The sequence below is a fragment of the Podarcis gaigeae genome, assembly GCF_964106915.1.
Source record: "Podarcis gaigeae genome assembly, chromosome: 11".
Classification (NCBI taxonomy): domain Eukaryota; kingdom Metazoa; phylum Chordata; class Lepidosauria; order Squamata; family Lacertidae; genus Podarcis; species Podarcis gaigeae.
Genome location: NC_139687.1, coordinates 49,987,692 through 50,008,050, shown reverse-complemented (window position 1 = coordinate 50,008,050; position 20,359 = coordinate 49,987,692). Strand labels below are relative to the sequence as shown.

General features: G+C 43.8%; 1 protein-coding gene across 4 annotated transcripts in view; it reads right to left on the bottom strand.

The window, feature by feature from the left end:
- Positions 1-5,326: 5,326 nt before the first annotated feature.
- ALPK2 (alpha kinase 2) overlaps positions 5,327-20,359 on the bottom strand; it is a 65,665-nt gene continuing 50,632 nt past the window's right edge. For all 4 annotated transcript variants that reach the window (XM_083702799.1, XM_083702798.1, XM_083702800.1 and 1 more), the window contains 2 exons: positions 17,540-17,588; positions 5,327-6,909 (listed from right to left, as the gene is read on the bottom strand). In XM_083702799.1, the coding sequence (XP_083558925.1) occupies positions 6,693-6,909; positions 17,540-17,588 (266 nt within the window). In that variant the 3' untranslated portion in view covers positions 5,327-6,692. The remainder of the gene's footprint in view (positions 6,910-17,539; positions 17,589-20,359) is intronic.

The window sequence follows — 20,359 nt, the reverse complement described above, 5'->3', positions numbered from 1 at the left end:
CAGGTCCTGCTTGCAAGTTTCCCACAGGCTTCTGGTTGGCCACTGCGAGAAGATGCTGGACTAGACAAGCCATTGATCGGATCCGTCAGGCTGCTCTTACGGTGTTATGAATTTGTTCCATTAAAAAAATGCCGAGAGAATCTGCTGCTTTGTTCTGTTTGTCTCCTTTCATCTCTGGCCCAATAACATTTGCAAGTTTTTGAAGTACTACCCAGGTCTACAAATGCTACAGAGACAGTCATATGATGAGCGTTTACTTGTTTATACACCACTGGCAATCATCCTTCCATCACACCATATTTGATCTGCCTCCAGGATCTAAAATACGGTCCTTTATCTCTGGCAACATCGTCCTTATGTACAATCTTTGTCTTGCCATTTCATGCTTTTGCTTCCATAAAAGCTGCTCCATGGGCTGAACTCTTTTTCTCATCTCCCAGTTTCTTCTTTTCTAGTTGTCTATCCTGTTTTCACTTTATCTTAAATTTCCCAATCTTTCTCCTTCCTCTTTTTTATAATATAATTTTTATTATTTTCATTTAAAAACATAAAATATTACAACATTATAATAACCATTCTGAAACATTTGCTCCGCCGAGCTCGTGACTTTCCCTCCCTCCCTTCAGTTGGCTTCCAATTTCTTAGTAAATGACATATGCATTTCTACTGTCAGTTTCTGTCCTTCAATACATATCAAATCCTTCTATTTATCCATGGTCAGATAGCATTTTTATATTGTGTTCAGGGTTAATATCAGTCCTGCTAGTGTCTTCACATTTTTGCAACGATCCCTTAAATATTCAATAAATTTACTCCAATCTCTCTGGAATTTCTGGTCACTTTGGTTCCGGGTCCTCACAGTCAGTTTGGCTAGTTCCACATAGTCCATCATCTTCATCTGCCACTCCTCAATCGTTGGTAATTCTTGTAATCTCCACCTTCGAGCTAACAAAATTCTTGCTGCAGTGGTGGCATATATAAATAGTCTTTGGTCTACTTTTGTAATCTCTTCTCCCATCAACCCAAGCAAAAATGCTTCTGGTTTTTTGGGGAAGATATTTAAGCATCTTCTTTTAGTTCATTTTAGACCATTTCCAAAAAAAAAAAAAAATCACCTTATCACAAGTCTATCACATATGGTAAAAATCTCCATCCTTTTCATTACATTTCCAACATAATTTATTTTTCATCCTATACACTTTGGGCAATTTTACTGGAGTCGAGTACCACCTATACATCATTTTCATTACATTTTCTTTTAAGGCCATACATGCTATAAATTTTAAATTCTGATTCCATAATTTTGACCAAGATTCATACTGGATATTATGCCCAAAGTCTATGGCCCATTTCATCATTACTTCTCAACCTCTCCCCTTTCTCATCCCTTTTTCTCCTTCATGCTTTCCGCTGGCTCTAATCTTTTCATTTAAACCCTGACTTATCATGATTCCTTCCCATTTGTCACTGTGGCACTTTATCACAGGAATGCTCTTCTCCCCAATATTTGTCCTGCTTCACTGCCATTGATTTTTAACCAAAATTAATTCATACTCTTTCTAACATTTTTAACTGATTTCCCCCCTCTTTGATCTTGGCAATTTATCTGTGTCTTTTGTGCTTACCTTCTGCCTCTGTTTCTTGCATGGCCCATGTTTTGGGCTTGCCTTAGTTGGGGGGGCGTAGACCGCACTGCTCTATGTAGAGATCTAACCAGCTACACATACTTGAGAAATATATAAATGTTGTTGTTCTGTTTTGTTTAAAAGCATTTTTGTTGTACCAATAAGGTTGCAATGTTAAATGCAAAGGGATTGTGCTGCAGGAGACTTTCTCTAGTGTCAAAGAAAAAGGAAATATGAGTCAGCTGAGTAAATTTTCCCACCACGTATCTCCCAGAGATCCCCCAGAGCAGCATGTGGGATTGAATTGCTGACAGTGAGACCTTGTCAGCATATAACACCTTTGCTCAGAGACCTGCTATGGTGGCTGATTTGCTTCAAGGGCAAGGATTTCCTCCATGAAATCTGGGGTTGGACCTTTGGTGGGGGACACTTCATGCTCCTCCATCCACAATTGCTTCCTTGCACCCAGCTCTCACCTGTGGCTCCTATAAGCTGTCAGCGTGCAACAGTGGCCACACCCCAGGAGTGGCTTTGACTGGCCAACTAGACCAGGTGAGGTTAGCCGATGGGTCTCAAACCCTCAGTGAGTCAGGGACTTCCCCTGCATGCGAAGACAGGCTTTGGCAGATTGAAGGGACAAGATCAATAGTGGTTCCAAGGCGGTTTCTGCATGTGCTTTAGAGGGAAGTGAGGGGAAGATGGGGAACGTCAACCTGGGAAGGGAGTCCATCTAGGAGAGGGAAAACTCATCCTAAATTAAGGTTACCAGATTTTTTTTCAATGAATCCACTTTTCAACTTCAATAGGAATGATAGGACTTTGTCAAGGGACTGATTTGTAAATCCGGGGACGTCCGGTAACCTTATCCTAAATCTCCACTGCCTTGCAGGATATCTTCAGATGCAGAAGAGGCTAAGGAGTAAACCCTACAAATCTGGATTGGAGTCCAGTCCCTAAGACGGTTGGATAGCACCTTGTATGCCTCTTTCCAGCAACTCCTGCAGTCAAGCTGGTGCCAAACGTATTGCTCTGCTTTCCTTTGCACCACACCAGCAAGGCTGAGAGGGGGGTCTTGTTGTCTGGGTAGCCCAGAACCTCCATACACACTGTTCAGGCTTGTGCCCTGGGGAGGTCACATGAAACCCATTACAGTTTGGGACCAGTTTATCTGCAAAATCACCTTACCCCATATATGCCCACTAAAGCACTTTGATCTGCAGAACTGGCAAGTGTTACAGGTGCCACATAATACTTGTTCTGCATTTGAAAGTACCTTTGCTGTACACTTTTTGGTGCATGCTAAAAAAATGATTTGCTTAGGAAAGCCTATCCAAATATATAGTGTGCTGTTTTAATCTGGGTTTTAGCTTATGCTTGATTTTAATTACTTTTCAAAGCTTTACACAGTTGTTTTAAAGTGTGTTTTAAAAGATAATTTCATTATAACTTTGTTTTTTTGTTTTTGTTTACAATCAAGTGGCATATACGTTTTATGAAATAAAATGAATACTTTGTGGAGACTAGATAAAATAACATTGAACTAGGGGGATCCTTTTTAAAAGAAAGAAAAAAGAAAGAAACATCCTTTGGTTTGGGAAGTTTGCATGAAATTGATGTGACTCCCTCAAATGCCAAGACGTTCTGAACCAGGTTGATGAGCCCCCACAGCTGGTTTTTTATTATTATTATCCTGCCTGGGAAATGGCTATGGTGCTGCCTATTGTCATGGCAACTGATTGCAGCACTTGTCGATAAAGACACTTGCTAAGATTTTGATTAATGAATCAAACTTGTTCTGCAGCTGACCCGCACCTCCCACTGAGGCTTCCACTCTTAAAATTCTGTCCCAGCAAATTATCCTTTTCAGTTAGATGGCAACAGGGACCAGCTGAAAGGCACAAACAGGAATCTGAAACAGAAATTATTTGTGTATATTTTAGCACATCTGGCAGGGATAATTAGTGCACTGTGATGAATCCTATTTCAGTGCAGAGCGCTGGATTAGCGATCTTGAAGGTCCTTTCCAACCGCTGCTTATAGCCATACAAAGCTCTTCTAACAAAAAAGAACCAAATTGCCTCTATGCATAGGGTGCAAGGTCAACAGTGCATTTAGAGCTGCATGTGGAACAATATTCATATGGATTTTAAAAGGATCTGCTTGCTTAGAGCAGGGATGGGGAACCTAGTTTTGGTCTCAAATCACAACAGCAGGCTGGCCCTCAACTGAATTAATAATTATCATTAATTCCATTTTTATGAATTGATGCTCACATTACTTTAATGCATTTTGCATGTCATATTTTGTTTCTGAACAAATGCGTTTGTAGCAAAATTTGAATAGAGATGTGCCAATACTGGGATCCCATAGAAACATATTGCACATGCTGCTTACTTGTTATCCTGTCAAGATGAGCTATTATGTCAGGTTTGAAGTTGGCACAACTTGCAGTAGCTATTTCAGAGCTGAAGACATAAGAAATAGGACCGGTTTCCTTTGAGGTGCATATGCATCTTACTGCCATCCCTAGTAAACCAGTTTGTGGCTCATGTACTAATTCAAGAACCTGCAATACCTGTTTCAGGTACAAAGGCAAAGATAAAAGGACCCCTGACCGTTAGGTCCAGTCACAGGTGACTCTGGGGTTGCAGCGCTCATCTCGCTTTACTGGCCGAGGGAGCGGGCATACAGCTTCTGGGTCATGTGGCCAGCATGACTAAGTCGCTTCTGGTGAACCAGAGCAGCGCTCGAAAACGCCGTTTACCTTCCCACCGAAGTGGTACCTATTTATCTACTTGCACTTCATGCTTTCAAACTGCTAGGTTGGCAGGAGCAGGGACTGAGCAACGAGAGCCCACCCCATCACGGGGATTCGAACCGCCGACCTTCTGATTTGCAAGCCCTAGGCTCTGTGGTTTAACCCACAGCGCCACCCGCGTCCCATTTCAGATATAAGTGTGGGACAAAAAGATGAGCACATGTTCCACAGATAATGCCTTTGTGGCACAACTCCATTAATACAACCCTCCAGACTTGTTTGACACATATTCAATAGGATGACATACTCATAGTATCATAGAAGGGACCACGTTGGTCCTCTAGCCCAACTCTCTGAAATGCAGGAATCTTTTGCCCAACGTCGGACTCAAACCCATAACCCTGAGATTAAGAGCCCCATGCTATACCAACTGAGCTATCAAGAGAAGTCAATGCTTTCAAGGACATTTAAAGCAGAGGTGGGGCTTTGTAGGCCAGACCTTTATCAGATCCTAGCCTCATGGCCCAAATTTGACAGGTGGTAGAGTCAAAGCCTGCCTTCCCTTCCTAATGCACAGCTGGGAACGCGCTGTTTCCCTATTGTGCACAGGTAGCTGCATCTCCACCTGCCTCACACCTGACTTCACATATGATGGGAAGGTGGGTGTGGTTTCGGGAAAATGGCCTCACAGGCCAAATGTGAACCTCTGATGGGTCAAGCTCAGCTGGTTAGAGTGTGGTGCTGATGACACTAATTGTGGCTGTGAGCTAGAGGTTTCTCACCTTTGGACTTCAAAGTTTCCTATGAACATGAGCCAGGCCTTTAACAGGAAAAAACTGCTGATGAATTGGTTATCATTAACTGGGGAGGGTGTTTCTGGAAATGGTTGGTACACTCCTTAACAGCATTAGGCAAATTATCAACATGTTCACAATGCTAAATCTTGTTTCAGTAGGAATTTAATTGGAGGAAAAAATGCATGGAGTATAACAAGCATTATTATTACTGTGCAAATAATTAGGAAACAAAACCATTATTCTAGTACAGTGGTATTGACCTGGAAACTGTCGGTGGGTGAGTGAAATATAGGAAATATCTTAATGGGGCTTCAGGTACAATGAAATGAATTACTCCTGCAGATCTACGTACTTTGAAATACAATGAAAGAAAATGATGTCAGATTTGTAACATCCACTTACACACACACGCTCATTTTGAACAGGCAGTCCCCACCCTTTCCTGCAAGGTTCAAGTCAAGCTTCAATCATGTTTAAAGGCACTAAACCACAGAATACGATTTGCTAGCCTGGGGGTGGGGATTCTTAGGGAAGGACACAGCACTGAGACCTTCAGTCTGATTAACATGGCTCTTATTTCTTCGGTTATAAGTCTCACAAATACAGCAATAACTCTCTACTCTGCACCATGGAAGCCTTCACTAACCACTGACGTCACCCACAGACACACACACACTCCCACAACTCCCACACCCATTTCTCTCTCTCTTTTTCTCACACACTTCTTCATAACAGCCACAGATTAGACAGTTAAAATCATCTAGCAGAGGAAACATGATGTGTTGCTATACAAAAGTCAGTGGAAGGCTAAATTAGGGGTATGATTAAAGGATAAAGACATTGTGGGCTCCACACAGTCCCCAGGTCACCTGGTGAATGCCACTGTGTTGTTTTACATTATATCTTTGACATAACCTATAATATTGAAAACCAGTGCAAAAAAACCCAACAACCCAAATGTCTAAGCCCCGCAGGTGAATCCCTCATATGCTTCGTTGCATCTGGCACCTGTTATGCATGTCTGAGAAGCCAGCTTTTGGAAACTTCTAGAAACAGCAGTTCTTCATTTGAGTAAAAAGAGGCAGGCGAAGCAGGTTCACGCATTCCGGAGTGTGTAGCTTTTACCTCACGTGGGTTGAAACGTCCTACATATATTTATATACTTACCTAGCAGCTGAGTTATATGGAAGAAATCTACTAAAAATGCAATTTTCCCAAAAGGCCTAAGTCCTGCACAGCCTTCCAAACAGAGAGATTGTGCAAATAACACCCACCGCCCGCAGTCCGTTTAGGCAGTCTATGCGAATGGTTATGCTTGGTATTGGGGGTGCTGATCTTTTCAAATGTTCGTGTGTCCTAGACTATCCACTTTCTTCTTGCAGAATGTTGAACGCTCTGAGAGAGCCCCACTGCTGGAGTGTTCGGTTCCAGAAAGTACAGTGTGTATTTCTAGAGAGGTCCATTCTACAAAGATGAGAATGAAAAATGTCTCTTTTGGGAGGAAACAAGTTCCTATGTTCTCTTGGCAGTCTGTGTGCTGACTGCGGTTTTCTTTACAGTACTTGAGGTTGGCAGTGCCTTGACTTTGGGGGCTGCTGGCTTCCTCAGCTTCTGACCGCTGGCTTGAAGGGGTTTCAGTCCCAGCATCTCACAGTATTTATTACATAGGTGGAGGACCTTGAACTGTTCAATAAACGAGATGGAGCAGTTACCTTTGAAACCTTTGTACCTGAAGAAGAAGACAGACAGACAGGATTGAAACTTTTTGGTTTCCAAAAGAAATAGGCTACACCTCAATTGCAAGACTTGCTAAAACATTCAACCCACACTCAACCCATATTCAACTAAGGTCATCTGTCATGAATGCTTTAGCTGAGATTCCTGAATTGCAGAGGGTTGGACTAGATGACCCTCAATGTCCCTTTCAGCTCTACAATTCTATGATTCTATGAAAACGACCAACTTAATATCTAGCCTTAGCAAAATACAATGGCGTGTAGTAAAGGAGATTACAATTGGCACCATCGTCTATAGCAGAGGTGGCTAACCTTTTTGGAGCGCCAGGGGCCACAATGACCCACGGTCAACCCTTGGAGAGCTGTATGTCAAAGTGGGAGTAGACAAAGTGCTAAAGTAGGCATGGCAAGTACTGAAGTTCTCAAGACGGCCTTCCAAAAGACATTAATCCAGTGGGAGAGATTTAAACATGACCTTCATTCTTTCATTGAAATTAAAGGATTCCATGCACTTACACTTGATAAATTGTGTCCTCTGCTTTTGAAAAGAAGGAAAGGTGAAAAAGAATCTCAGGATCCCCCCCCCCCCACTGTACTTATGCAGAACTGCACAGACAACATGAGGGATTGTTGCTCACATACGGTAACCACGAATAATAGTTTGCCTTTCATTAAAAGCAGTACGTATTTATTTATACCTATACCAGTATTTAACTTTAAATAAATAACTTTACAGATATCTTACAAGAGCTAAACATTTATTTATACATTCAATTTATGTCCTGCCATTCCTCCTGAAGGAGCCCAGTTTGGAAAATCAAAAGCGCATTTGTAAAGCCCCCAGTTCAAACTGAATCATGCTGCAGAATCGCTGCCTGCTCCTTTCTAGAGTTCAACCCTGGTTAGAAAACCTCACCTTGATTATCTCCTTTTTATTTCCTTCCTTTTGGGGGGGGGGGCAGTTCAGGTACATTCAACTGACAGAATCAGGTGAAACAGCACAATGATATGAGGGGAACTGTATAAAATATTATCCTGTATCATGACTGAGGGTGCCATATAATCCTTACAGGTTTTTTATGGTGTTAACAACTGCGAGGAATTCTCATCTCTGTTCAGCCTGCCTGCCTGGTTTTAATAAAAATGCTAACAGTTCCCACCCGTCCCCGTGTTTTATTTCCTTGGGTAGGACAGGCCTGTCATTTTGAACAGCCTTTTTGAACAGTCATTTTGAATGCAGCTCACCCTAGGAGGTGTCAGTGACAAGGGATCTGCAAATACCCATGCGTGCCCATGGATTCCTCTACCTCCAACCTCATCCCCAATTATAATAAACAACCTCTTCAACTTTAACATTTTAAAAGCAGTGAATATGCCTCCCTTCCATTCTCTTGAACGCCGACTGGAAAGGCTTCAACATCAAAAGTCGTGATTCCTGAGCATCTGTAATCCTGCACAGTGAAAAGCCACTTAGAAACACATCCTTATGCCAGACCATGATGGAACATGTAATTCCACTCTGGAATTGGAAACGGCTCTTTGACTGATTGCACAGATCTTAATGTTTTTCAAACATACCTTCAGCGTAATGCATTTTATAGGCTCTGCTGCTTTTCTTGCACACCCACACATGTTTGGTGATGATCTTAGCGATGATGACACTGATGTGAAGCTATTACTGGTGCTGATTGAAAGCCTATACCATTTTGTGACACTCCCATCCAGAGAGCGTGAGTCTGTAATACACATCCACAACCCCCCAAAAAGGCTATTTCAAGAGCTGGAAATGGGGCAGAAGAGGGTGATCAAATAGATCAAGGGGCTTGAGCAAAACTCCTCTGCGAAAAATGGTTGCAATGTCTGACTTCTTTATAGCTCAGGAAAAAAGGCGATTAAGGGAGAACACAGCAGAGGTGTACAAAATTAAGCACAGTGCAGACAAAACGGATAGAGGGTTCTCCTCTCCCCCTTCATAATGCTAGAACCCAATAGGGTCATCCAACAAAGCCAAATGTTGTAATATTCAGGATGGACGAAGAGGAATGACTTATTCACTCAGCACACAGTTAAATCTGTGGGCATCGCTACCACAAGATACAGTGATGGCCATCAACCAGGTTGATTAGGCACATTCCTGCAGGGTAAGGTTATCAGTGGTCACGCGTAATGATGGCTGTGTATTATGTCATGATGGAGGCATGACATCTCCACCTTAGAGATGGAGGAGGAACCCACAGATTCCCAATCAGTCCCACCCACGCCAACCTATGTCGACCCTTTAGTCCCCCTTAGAATCAGCAGCCATGAGGAAAACCAGCACTGCTTCTATTTTTAAAGAACCTTCCCCACCCGCCATTTTATAATGCTCCATCCACTCAAAGCCTGCAGTAGCTGGTGTGCAGGTCTTTTGCTGCTTTGAATCGGATGAAGTAAGTCCTCATAGAAGGGACAGAGCTTGATGGCATTCCCTTGCTCGAGAGGGAATTCTACAGGGGAAAACATGGCTGCCTCCCCCAGTTTTTCCCACAGGGGCAGCCATGTTTTGTCTTTTATGACAAACAGCTAAACTAAGCTGTTTATTACCCCAGGCTTTTGCTATCTAGTCTTTTTTAGCTGCTTCTAAGAGACCATTTACCCCCAACCCACTTTTCTGAGTTGGTGGCTCCTTCTTCTACATAACTACTAGAAATAGGAGTTACTGGTGCCAAAGGACCATCAGCGAGGCCCCTGGACTCTCATCACTAATAATTAGCCATAACCTGGCCCAACCCAGGCAAACGTCATTTTGTTTTCATATTTACGGCCCCCAACGCATATTATCTCATGGTAATGAAGCCACGTGGCAGCTTCCCACATGATAAAGGTAATGTCAGGATCCCAGACCATGTGAAAGGAACCTCCTGCCACTCTGCCAGCGATAAACCAGTTTCCCGCAGGGGCAACACTGGTATGAAGAGAAACTGCACAGCAGTTGTCCCATGTATCCTGGGCCTCCGACATTAAATTTCAGGGCAAGCCCTACCATTAGGTAGACTGAGGCAGTTGCCTTTGATGGCCAGTGCAGGAGGCAGGAATTAGTGCAAGGTGCTGGAGGGCAGAGTCGTGTGTGCCATGCCCTGTACCCTTAATCTACTGCCCTCAAATGCAGTAGAAAATGCCGCCCTACTGATAGTGCTGTTGTTGTGTTTTTTTAATCAATTGCTGGCCCGGTTAACCACTATATATGGAACAGCGGAGGCAGTCTTGTCCTTCACTTCAGACAGCAATATGTGTTGAGCCAAGACCTATAGGTGTTGTGAGATGGAGCCATGCTGCAGTGACTCCCATGTGAGAAGATGAGAGGCTATGGCTCCTCCAAAACCATATCAGAAACTCACAGGCCCACATATTGGTTTAGTCACCAAGCCATTGTAACCATGTTAAAAAGGGGTGGCCAGAAACACTGGCCTTTTGTGTCTGTTTCTGTTTTGTTTTTTGACAAAGGAAAATGTTATTCATTTCCAGCCTTTCACATTCAGCCCAAGTTTTGCTTTAGCACTTGCAAAGCTGTCTGCTGGCCACACTCTACCTTTTGTTTAGGCCTAGCAGAGTGGGCTTGATTAAATATTTGATTAACAAAGGCTAATTTCATTGGCTTAGATTCTCCCTTCCTCCAGAGGACTGAACGGGATTCTCAAAAAGTTTGTGTGTATGAGAGAGACGCAGAGAGAGTAAAGTGTGCCCTCTACTGAGTTGGAACTATATTGCAACCATTACTGTAACGAGAACATTGTGACGGGAAACTGACATTACTATTACGATTGCTATCATCTACTGTGAAGGCTGAAAGCGGGTTATAATAAAAATATAAAACTCATTAACGTTCAAGTAAGCAACTGAGGGAGGAAACCACAAGTAGAAGGATTAACAGAGCAATCTACTACTCAAATGGTACCAGGCCAGGAGGAGGTATATGCTGCTCCTATGCGAGCAGGAAGGCCATCCTAGGACACCGTGTTGCCTGAGGTGAAGATCAAGATGGTGCCTCCTCTTCATTCCATGTTCAGAAGCCAACTGGTCTGGCAGGTTAATTCTTATTTCAAGACAGGAGACAGGATAGTGTTCTCCAGTGGGATGGGTTAGGGCCCCAGGACAGGGAGTTGCGTAACATATGCAGCTCTGTTCACCATGAGAGGATGTGGGACTCAGGAGCAACAGCCAGAGGCCTACCACAGCTGCCTCTCATCACCTCCACCTGGTCAGTGGAATGGATGGAAGGGGGAGAAGACACAACCCAGAAAATACAGAGAGAGAGAGAAAGAGAGAGAGACAGACAGACAGACAGACAGACAGACAGACAGAAGCATAAAAACAACAGAACTCCCTCAGTGTCTGCCTACCAATTCTGTGGAACAGCATCCTTGCTGAGACGTTTTTGCTTTGGCAAGCTTTGCTAGTGGGGTGAAAAGGTCTCTGTTTTAGGTCTTCATTTTGTTCTGTTTTTTAACCTACCCTCAACTGTGTTTTTGTGTGTGTACTATTTTAAACAGTATTTGCAGCTTTATTTTATGGCGTGTTTATAAATAGTATTGAGACATATGGGGAAAGTGATTCACAAATTAATAAATAGTAATCAGGAACTGTGTTTGCAATGATGCCCACATGCCTGCCCACACAAGGAGGGAGCCAATAATAGGATAATAAACACACACACACACACACACCCCAGCACATATGCTTCCCCACCCTCAACATAGTCCTTCTTGCAATAGAGTTCAAGGGCCATTCAGGAAGGAAAATACTTTTTTCACAAGCAGTCGAAAGGAAAGGCCAAGACATGCAACAAGGGCAGCCATAGAAACATGTCAATTATCAGCAGCTACCTTTGGTGGCTCTGGTCTAGAAACAGGAGATGCGAGGTTTAACCTCCCCCACTCACTTTTTGCATGCCTGGACAAAACACTCTATACTGCAAGTTCAGCAGAGTGGTTGCCTACCCTCTCAGCCACGTATCAGACATACAGGACATTCGCCTTCCCACAACCCTAAGATTCAATCACTGACACCAGGAGGACAAGAGTTGCAGGGGGAGCCAGGTGGAACAAGTTCATGTTTCACATGCAGGAGAACCCAGACTCAAACCCAAGGTACAACCCTGCACTAATCAAGAGATGAGCACCTTCCCACCATCATTCAGACTCAGTTGACTGGATCAAGAGAGAGACTGCATGGGCCAAAAGCCAGGCTTTTGCAAAGTTCATGCCATGATGCATAAACAAAGGCTACAGTCTCATCATCTGTATCATGCTCTTAATCTTAAGAGACATGCCACAAAATGAAAATACAACCCCAGAAGCTCAACACTGTACTTGCTAGAGGCTGACTGAGTATTACACAGTAATCAAATAGCCCCAGTTTTTTTATTTTAAAAGTCAACTTCATCCTGCAAGAGCTGCTGAAGCAAGGAACTGTTTGATCAAAAAACTCCAGCACATCTTGCAAGATCTGCAACCAAATTTGGTGCTATTTGGTTTGCAAATCGCTACTTCAAAAAATGGTTTCATTCAATTTCTGTTGTGTTTTCATATACGGATTTGTGGATTTGTCTCACCAGCATTATTCAAGGCATCGGGGACAGGAGAAGAGGTGTTTGCAAAGGGCTACCAGCAGCGAGAGAACCATCAGCATAGTAGGTTCCTTCGACATTGTTAAATATGATATGAGAGATAATTTATAGGTTAGGAGAGAAGGGTGCTTGTGGCTGATATTCCCCACAGCTTCTTTCCACACAAGTCAGTAAACGTCAAAATCCAGTATTCATTTGGGACAGGTGAATTAGCATAACACTTAGCTCCTCAGGGAGGTCTGTTTCTCTTGAGACCAATTTAGAAATCAGAGGTGTGTCACAGAGCTTATTGTCAGAATCCCCACATAGGTGCACCTCATAGGAGGGTCCACAGCCAAGCTCCCAAGTGGACTCTAAAAATGAAGGTATCTATGTTGCTTTTATACACAGTGCAAGATATACACCAGTAAGGTTTAGACAATTTTATCCTAGTCAGTATGTGCATTGAATTAAAAATGTTTTTATATACAGTGGTACCTCGGAGGTCGAACAGAATCCATTCCAGAAGTCCATTCAACTTCCAAAACATTTGGAAACCAAGGTGCGGCTTCCGATTGGCTGCAGGAAGTTCCTGCAGCCAATCGGGAGCCACGGAAGTCACATTGGATGTTCAGGTTCCAAAGAACGTTCGCAAACTGGAACACTCACTTCCGGATTTGTGGCCTTCAGGAGCCAAAACATTCGACTCGCAAGGTGTTCAACTGTATGAACATGTAGTAGTTTTTGATTGCTATATATATGCAACATAGGAAATAATATTTAAACCAGAGGAGTTTGCCAAAGCCAAAATCTCACTTGTATTTTTGCAATCCCTCTGTTTAAATTTGAATGCATCATCTGTTCAGTTTGGGACACAGTTTGCATTCCTGTGATGTGAAGAATTCTGCCATAAACTTTCTTTAAAACACACACACACACACACAATTGTGGCTAAAATATTGCTGAGAACCAACAGCATTCTTTCCCAGTCAAGTAGTATCTTCCCAGAATTCTTTTCGCTGTCTTAGGAAAAGATTAATGGGATTTGGCCATTGCAGGAAATATTGTGCAGAATATTAATCAGTGCGAACTTCTGCAACACATATTGTATGCTCATTAAAAACGTATATCGTCAAAAGGAAGAAAATAAATGGTCATGAATTATTCAAAGTGCTTTGCCTTAATGGCATTTTATAAACCTGCGAACTTATATCAAGACATTAGAGTATGTTTTCTCCTCACTCAAAATCTACCAAGAATACAAGGCAGATGAAAAAAAGGTAATGACTGCAGGAATTAAAAACATTCAATACTGGGGAAAATATGCACTGGGATAGGAATTAAGATTTTTTTTTTTTTAGAGAACTTCCAATTTCCTTGTTTACTTACTATTTTTTTTTAAAAAAAACACCAACAGCTTATAAGCTACCGTATTTTTCGCTCTATAACACGCACCTGACCATAACACGCACATCGTTTTTAGAGGAGGAAAACAAGGGAAAAAACATTCTGAATGAAACAGTGGATGTATCATTTTTGTGCTTCATGCTGTGGCCACAGACATGTGATCTGATGGTGAATTTGGGCTGACCCAATGCAAAAATCCTGAGAATCCCTGTGCATCCATGGTTTGTAACCACGTTTTTGCACCATTGCAGCCCCAGGCAACAGTGGGTGCGTGATTTTGGGGGGGCAGGCTGTAGCCATGGACATGCTATGTGCTCTGATGGTGAATTTGGGGTGACCCAATGCCAAAATCCTGAGAATTCCTGTGGATCCATGCTTTTTAACCACATTTTGCACCATTGCAGCCCCAGGCAACAGTGGGTGCGTGATTTTGAGGGGGCAGGCTGTAGCCATGGACATGCTATGTGATCTGATGGTGAATTTGGGGTGACCCAATGCCAAAATCCTGAGAATCCCTGTGGATCCATGCTTTTTAACCACATTTTTGCACCATTGCAGCCCCAGGCAACAGTGGGTGCGTGATTTTGGGGGGGCAGGCTGTAGCCATGGACATGCTATGTGATCTGATGGTGAATTTGGGGTGACCCAATGCCAAAATCCTGAGAATCCCTGTGGATCCATGCTTTTTAACCACATTTTTGCACCATTGCAGCCCCAGGCAACAGTGGGTGCGTGATTTTTTTGGTGCAGGCTGTAGCCATGGACATGCTATGTGATCTGATGGTGAATTTGGGGTGACCCAATGCAAAGATCCTGAGGATCCATGCTTTGTAACCACATTTTAAGTGGGGAGCGAAGGAAAAACAAAGAAGGGACATTAGAGGGGTGTGCAGAGAAGCAGCTGGCTAAGAATGCAGGAGAGCGATTTAATTTAACGGGAGGGAGGAAAGAAAGGCAAAAGTTTCCCCCCACCCAAGCCAGCCATCTCTCTCTCTCTCTCTCTCTCTCTCTCTCTCTCTCTCTCTCTCCCTCCCTCCCTCCCTCCCCCTCCCTCCCCCTCTCTCTCTCCCTCCCCCCTCTCTCTCTCCCTCCCCCTCCCCCTCTCTCTCTCCCTTCCCCCCTCTCTCTCCCTCTCCCCCAGCAGCACCGGAGCTTGCCTGGAGGGGAGGGGCTTTCCCTGCTCTTTGTTCCGTTTCAGCAAACACAGCAACGAAACAGAGGAGGGTGGGCAGTAAGACCCTGAGGCAGAATGCAGGAAAGCAGCCGCTTCCTCTTTTCAAGTTTCGTTTCTTCGTGCAGCGTGCAGCGCCGCGATTTGATTTTTGCATGATTTTTCGGCTCCAGGGACCACACATTCGCTCTATAACACGCACAGACATTTCCCCTTCCTTTTTAGAAGAAAAAATCTGCGTGTTATAGAAGGAAAAATACGGTACTTAATTTTCATAATAAAGTTAAGTTGGCCAAAAAGAAATCAAAATGTCACAACAGTATTGAAATATATCACAACCCTCAATTGGAACACAAAGCCTGCCAATGGCTCCTAGTTACAATACCAGTTGCTGGGAATCACAGGTAGGCAGAGTGCTGTGGCTCTCAGTAAGTGAGACTGAGAAGGCCTTCTGCCTGAAGTCTTGGACAGTTGCTGCATTAAGCAGACCTGCCCCATCCATGAGACAAGGTGAGGCGACTGCCTCAGGCGGCAGGATCCACAGGGGCAGCAGATCTGGCTTCCAAGGAATGCACCACTTGGTGCTGCTGTGGCCACGGTGGCAGCGACACTCATTGGAGGATGGATCTGTCCTCGTCCCACCAGCCCCGCCCCCCGCAATGCTGCCTCTGCAGTGGCCTCTCAGCAAATAGGAAACACTGTTGGTCTCCACACACCCTTGTTCCTGATGTAGATCTTCACACACCCCTTCTTCACTGGGGGGCATTTGGTTGCTTGCTCAGGTGCCAAAATGTCTTGGCCCAGCCCTGGCATGAAGTGAGTAATCCTCTCATAAGGAAGAGGTTGCACTACCATCAGAAAGGACTCAAGTCTCTGGTTGAATGGCTATCTTCCCTTCTCCTCCGTTACTGTGTACTGTAGTTACTGATGCAGTTACGTTATTCTGATAATTGGTTGCTTTGTGGTTTTTATGTTATGGTTGTAATTACACATTTTTTATTTATTTTAAATGTCTTTTTGTATCTTGCCCTGGGACCATTTGATGAATAGCTAGCTATAAATACAAATCCTAATAACTAACACTAATAAATATATAAACAAACGAGCAAACAAACAAGAGACCACATTAGTCCACCATTACTCTCTTAAAAAATGCAGAAGTACATGTTGAAGGAAGGCAAGAAAATGGAAAGATCCTCTGTGGAATCATGTTGTTTTTGCATTTCAGGGGGCTACTGGTTTCTAACTACTAGTTGATGGGTTGAATTTTCTTATCCACCCACCTCTGCTTTCACTTGCAAATTAGCATCGTGATTCTCGGTGTTTTGCATGAGATGGTACTCTGGGCAATTTGTATTTAAAGACAAAGCAGACCATTCTGAGTAGACTGCATTACATCATTGTTTCAGTTTCCTTCCAGCAATGTAAACATTTCCTTTTTCTTTCCTAGTACATTATTTTATTCTCCCCGCACCCAGATAGTTTTTCTTGAAGAAAATATTCATAGCCACTATGGATCATTAAAAAATATCTTTCCTATCTCCTTTCTTATCTAGAAGAATTTATGTTGAATACATCTTGTCCCCTATTTGCATGTATGCAAATTGCTGAACCTAAGCAGACTCTTGGAAGCATATAGAAGATGCATAAACTTTGATGAAGTCTTTTAGGAGTAACCAAAGCAAGGAAAGGATGAAATGAATTTTCCCATGCAACTTGGGTTCTGAATCTTTAGCATAACATGCCAACTCTTGTTTAAATTCATAAAAATGTCTTTTAAAAAACCCACCCACACAATTTGTTTTCATAGAATTCCAACAGATCATTTCTTGGTTTAATAGTTTGTTACCTTTGCCCATCGCTTCCCCCTTAATGCTTCCCTTTTATCAAGGAAGCTCTTGATTCACCCTGTACTGGCTAACGCAGCAAAACTGCATAAAGTATGTGAGTAGAGCTGAGTTTGTGCATTCTGTACCAGTGAGGTCTGCACTGATATTAACTCTAATATTGTGAGCTCTACATTGGTGAGCCCTGATAATGGATTTGAGCAAAATAATACTACTATATCCTTTGGCTGCTGCTACACACACACACACACACACACACACACACACACACCCCTCTGTTAGGAAGAATGATGGTTTGTTCCCAGATGGGTTAGGTGGAACATGATATTGTATGGGGGGTGGGGGACAACCAAGGGTGTCTGCAGTGTGTTTATCACTCCCTCTCCCAGAAGCAAACCAATGAGCCTTTTCAAAAGGAAGGCTCCATTAACATTTTATCCACCAGAAGAAATCAGCAAGAAAGCCCTACTGAAATGCATTTTGCTTTTAAGAGCTGTGGCATAAAATGGATGCTGCGTGCTGCAACCTTCTCTATTAAGTTTGCAACATCACAAGGCTGAAACAACAATGGGGGGAAAAACCAGGTCATTAAAAAATGGCGCTGCTTCACTCACCCTTTGGCCTGTGTTGCTATGCCAACGTCGGTTAGTTTCATTCCTACACCTACAAAATAAAACAGCAAGCCAGCATCACACAGGGGTATTTCAGGTATAGAAAAGCTTTATATATTAATGCAGTTTTTATTGGCTTCGCTGCTGATTACAGATGCTATCCATCATACTCTCTGTATATACCATCACAAATATTTCATTTCTCCAAGGCAGGTTATTCATTCAGCACTGTCACTGAATATAGGTCTACTCTGGAGCATCTCTTCCTCTTAGGGCTTATCTACACCTCTTGCCCCACTACTGTGCCTCTTGATGAGCTGCCTCAGTTCAGGCAGACTTTTTGGATCCGACCCTCCACTCTTTGTTTGGTTCTGGTGTCCCAATAAAGATCTGCAATGGGGATCCTGAATCTGCAAAGATCACAACTCACAGAGTGGAATGCAGCTGAGTATTTATTTATTTATTGCGTTTTTACTCTGCCCTTCCTCCAAGGAGATTCGACTGGGGTGTATGGTTCTCTGCCTTCCTCTTTTTGTGTGAGATACCTAGATGAGGGTAAGACACATAGATGTCAACTTTTCCCTTTTTTAAAGGGAAATTCCCTTATTCCGAATAGGATTCCTCGCAAGAAAAGGGAAAAGTTGACAGCTATGGTAAGACACAAGGGAACGGGCCAAGGTCACACAATGATCACTATGGCCAAGTGAGCTCCACAGAACTTCACCTCCTTCTGTTGCGATCACAGAAGTTGTCCCATGCATGGAATGATTTAGTTCAGAGTGGTCCAATGTGTGGCTTGAGGGCCACACGCGGCCCTCAGCAACATTTGAGACACACAGCCCTCACACTGCCTTCTCAAGCTGGGTAAGGAGGCACTGGGCTTTGGGAAGGAAGCATGAGGGCTCTGACAGGGTCCTAGAGCCCTTCCTCTTCCTTTCCAAAGCCTAGTTAGCACTTTCCCAGCTTGGGGAGGAAGGTGGGAGGGATATAGGACCCCCCCATCTCCTTCCCAAAGCCCAGCACCTCACTTAGCTGGCTATGGGAAGGCAGTACATGGACTGGGGATGTGCATCAAAGTTTGGCCTTGCTCCCCCACCCTCACACGACAAGGCAGTGTGTGGCTGCATTTGCCATGTTGAAGTACTCTGGTGGCCCACTTGGTATGAAAAGTTGGACTGTGCTGATTTGGTTGGTCGCAAGCCATTGTGCCCATTGCACCTGGGTGAGGCCTGCTCACAGGCAGAGAGGCACTGAAATCATGCAGTCCCAACATTGCATTGCTGAAACCTCTTTTTTGCCAAAATGTGACTGGTACAAGACACACTCAGTAATGCAGTTAGGTAATTTTAGACTGTGGACTTAACCATCTCAGAGCAGCCACAACACGGACTGCAGTTGAATGTGGACCAGTCATTGCACGTTGGGGGAATGTGGGCGGGCAAGTGGTTCCAGCCAAGCCCAATCACTGGCAGCAGTTTCAACTCAGCAGTGCCAGGGGTGAGAAGGGCTCTGTGAGCACACAAGAGAGAGTGCAGGCATTCCCAGGCCAGCCCATTCACTGCCAGTAGCCATAGGAGAGCAGCTCAGTCAAGAACTGAAGCAGGAGCTCTCAGCCCAGCCCACTGTGCACAACCCACTTGCTGCCTGCAATAGTAAAACTTCTGCTGTGCTGGCACAGGGCTTGTTTCCCTTGGGAGTACACCTAGCTGAGCTTGTGTGCCAAAGTCTGAACCTAACAATAAGACCTTGTGAAGAGTAACAGATGAGCTGAAATGAACACTGCACATTTCTATTTTGAAAAAGAATCTATAATGCTTTCTATCCTCTTTTCAAACCGGTTACCAGCAGTGGAAAAATGTAGGAATTTCTTGCTGCATTTGTTATATTAGTTGAATATAGCACCATTGTGGAAGCTGAATACTTGCCACAGCAGGTAGATAATTCATTTCTTTCCTCTGACAGAAGGTAACACATTCTGAATAAAAAGCGCTGCAGCCTTGAGGAGGCTGGAGAAAAGGAAATATCCATAAATCTTTTGACAGGAGTTCTACTTTAGTCAGTGATGTACTGTACCTGCAGGCATCCAGCCTGAAGCAGCTACTGAAGGGGTGACCTGATCATGGGTTAGTCACACTTTCAGCTTACAAACCTCTACCCAACTTGGGCCCAGGGCAAGAGTCACAGGAAAAACCAGCTGAGCACCAACTGCAACAATAGACTGTGGGAGGGAGGGTTACCAAACTCTTTGTTCTTCCATGTGAACCCAACCAGGAAGGTGAAGTGTAGGTGGCAGGACACAGCAAGAACCTTTATTGAACTATATAACTGGGAAACAGGGACAAAGCAACTGCTTATATACATTCCTGAAAGCCTGGGCCACTCCCACTCCCAACGTGATGGGCTGTCTAAACTTCCAAGCTGCGAATCACGTGGGTCACATGATGTCTGACGTTTATAGAAGCTTCCAGGTTAAACTTAGTTACTGTTCTAAGTGCTATTGAGGGGGGCCTCCTCCCTGCCATACAGAACAGCAAGAAAACAAAACAAAAAACACACACAAATGGAACCTGCTCTGCTTCTGTGCTGGTCATAGAGCAGAGGAAGCTCCTTCCTTTGTAGCTTCAGGCTAACAAAAAAGGAATGTAGTGCTCTATCCCTTCTTTGACACCCAGATGGAATTTCAAGCTTTGGGAAGAATGCCTGAAGGTGGAAGAATTCACTTCTATGCTTGTGCACCCCTAATTTTCATCATACTACACAGTAGCAGCCCAGGTGTTGGGTGGAGCTGCAGAGAGGCCTCCCCAACACCAGCCTTTCTGCAGC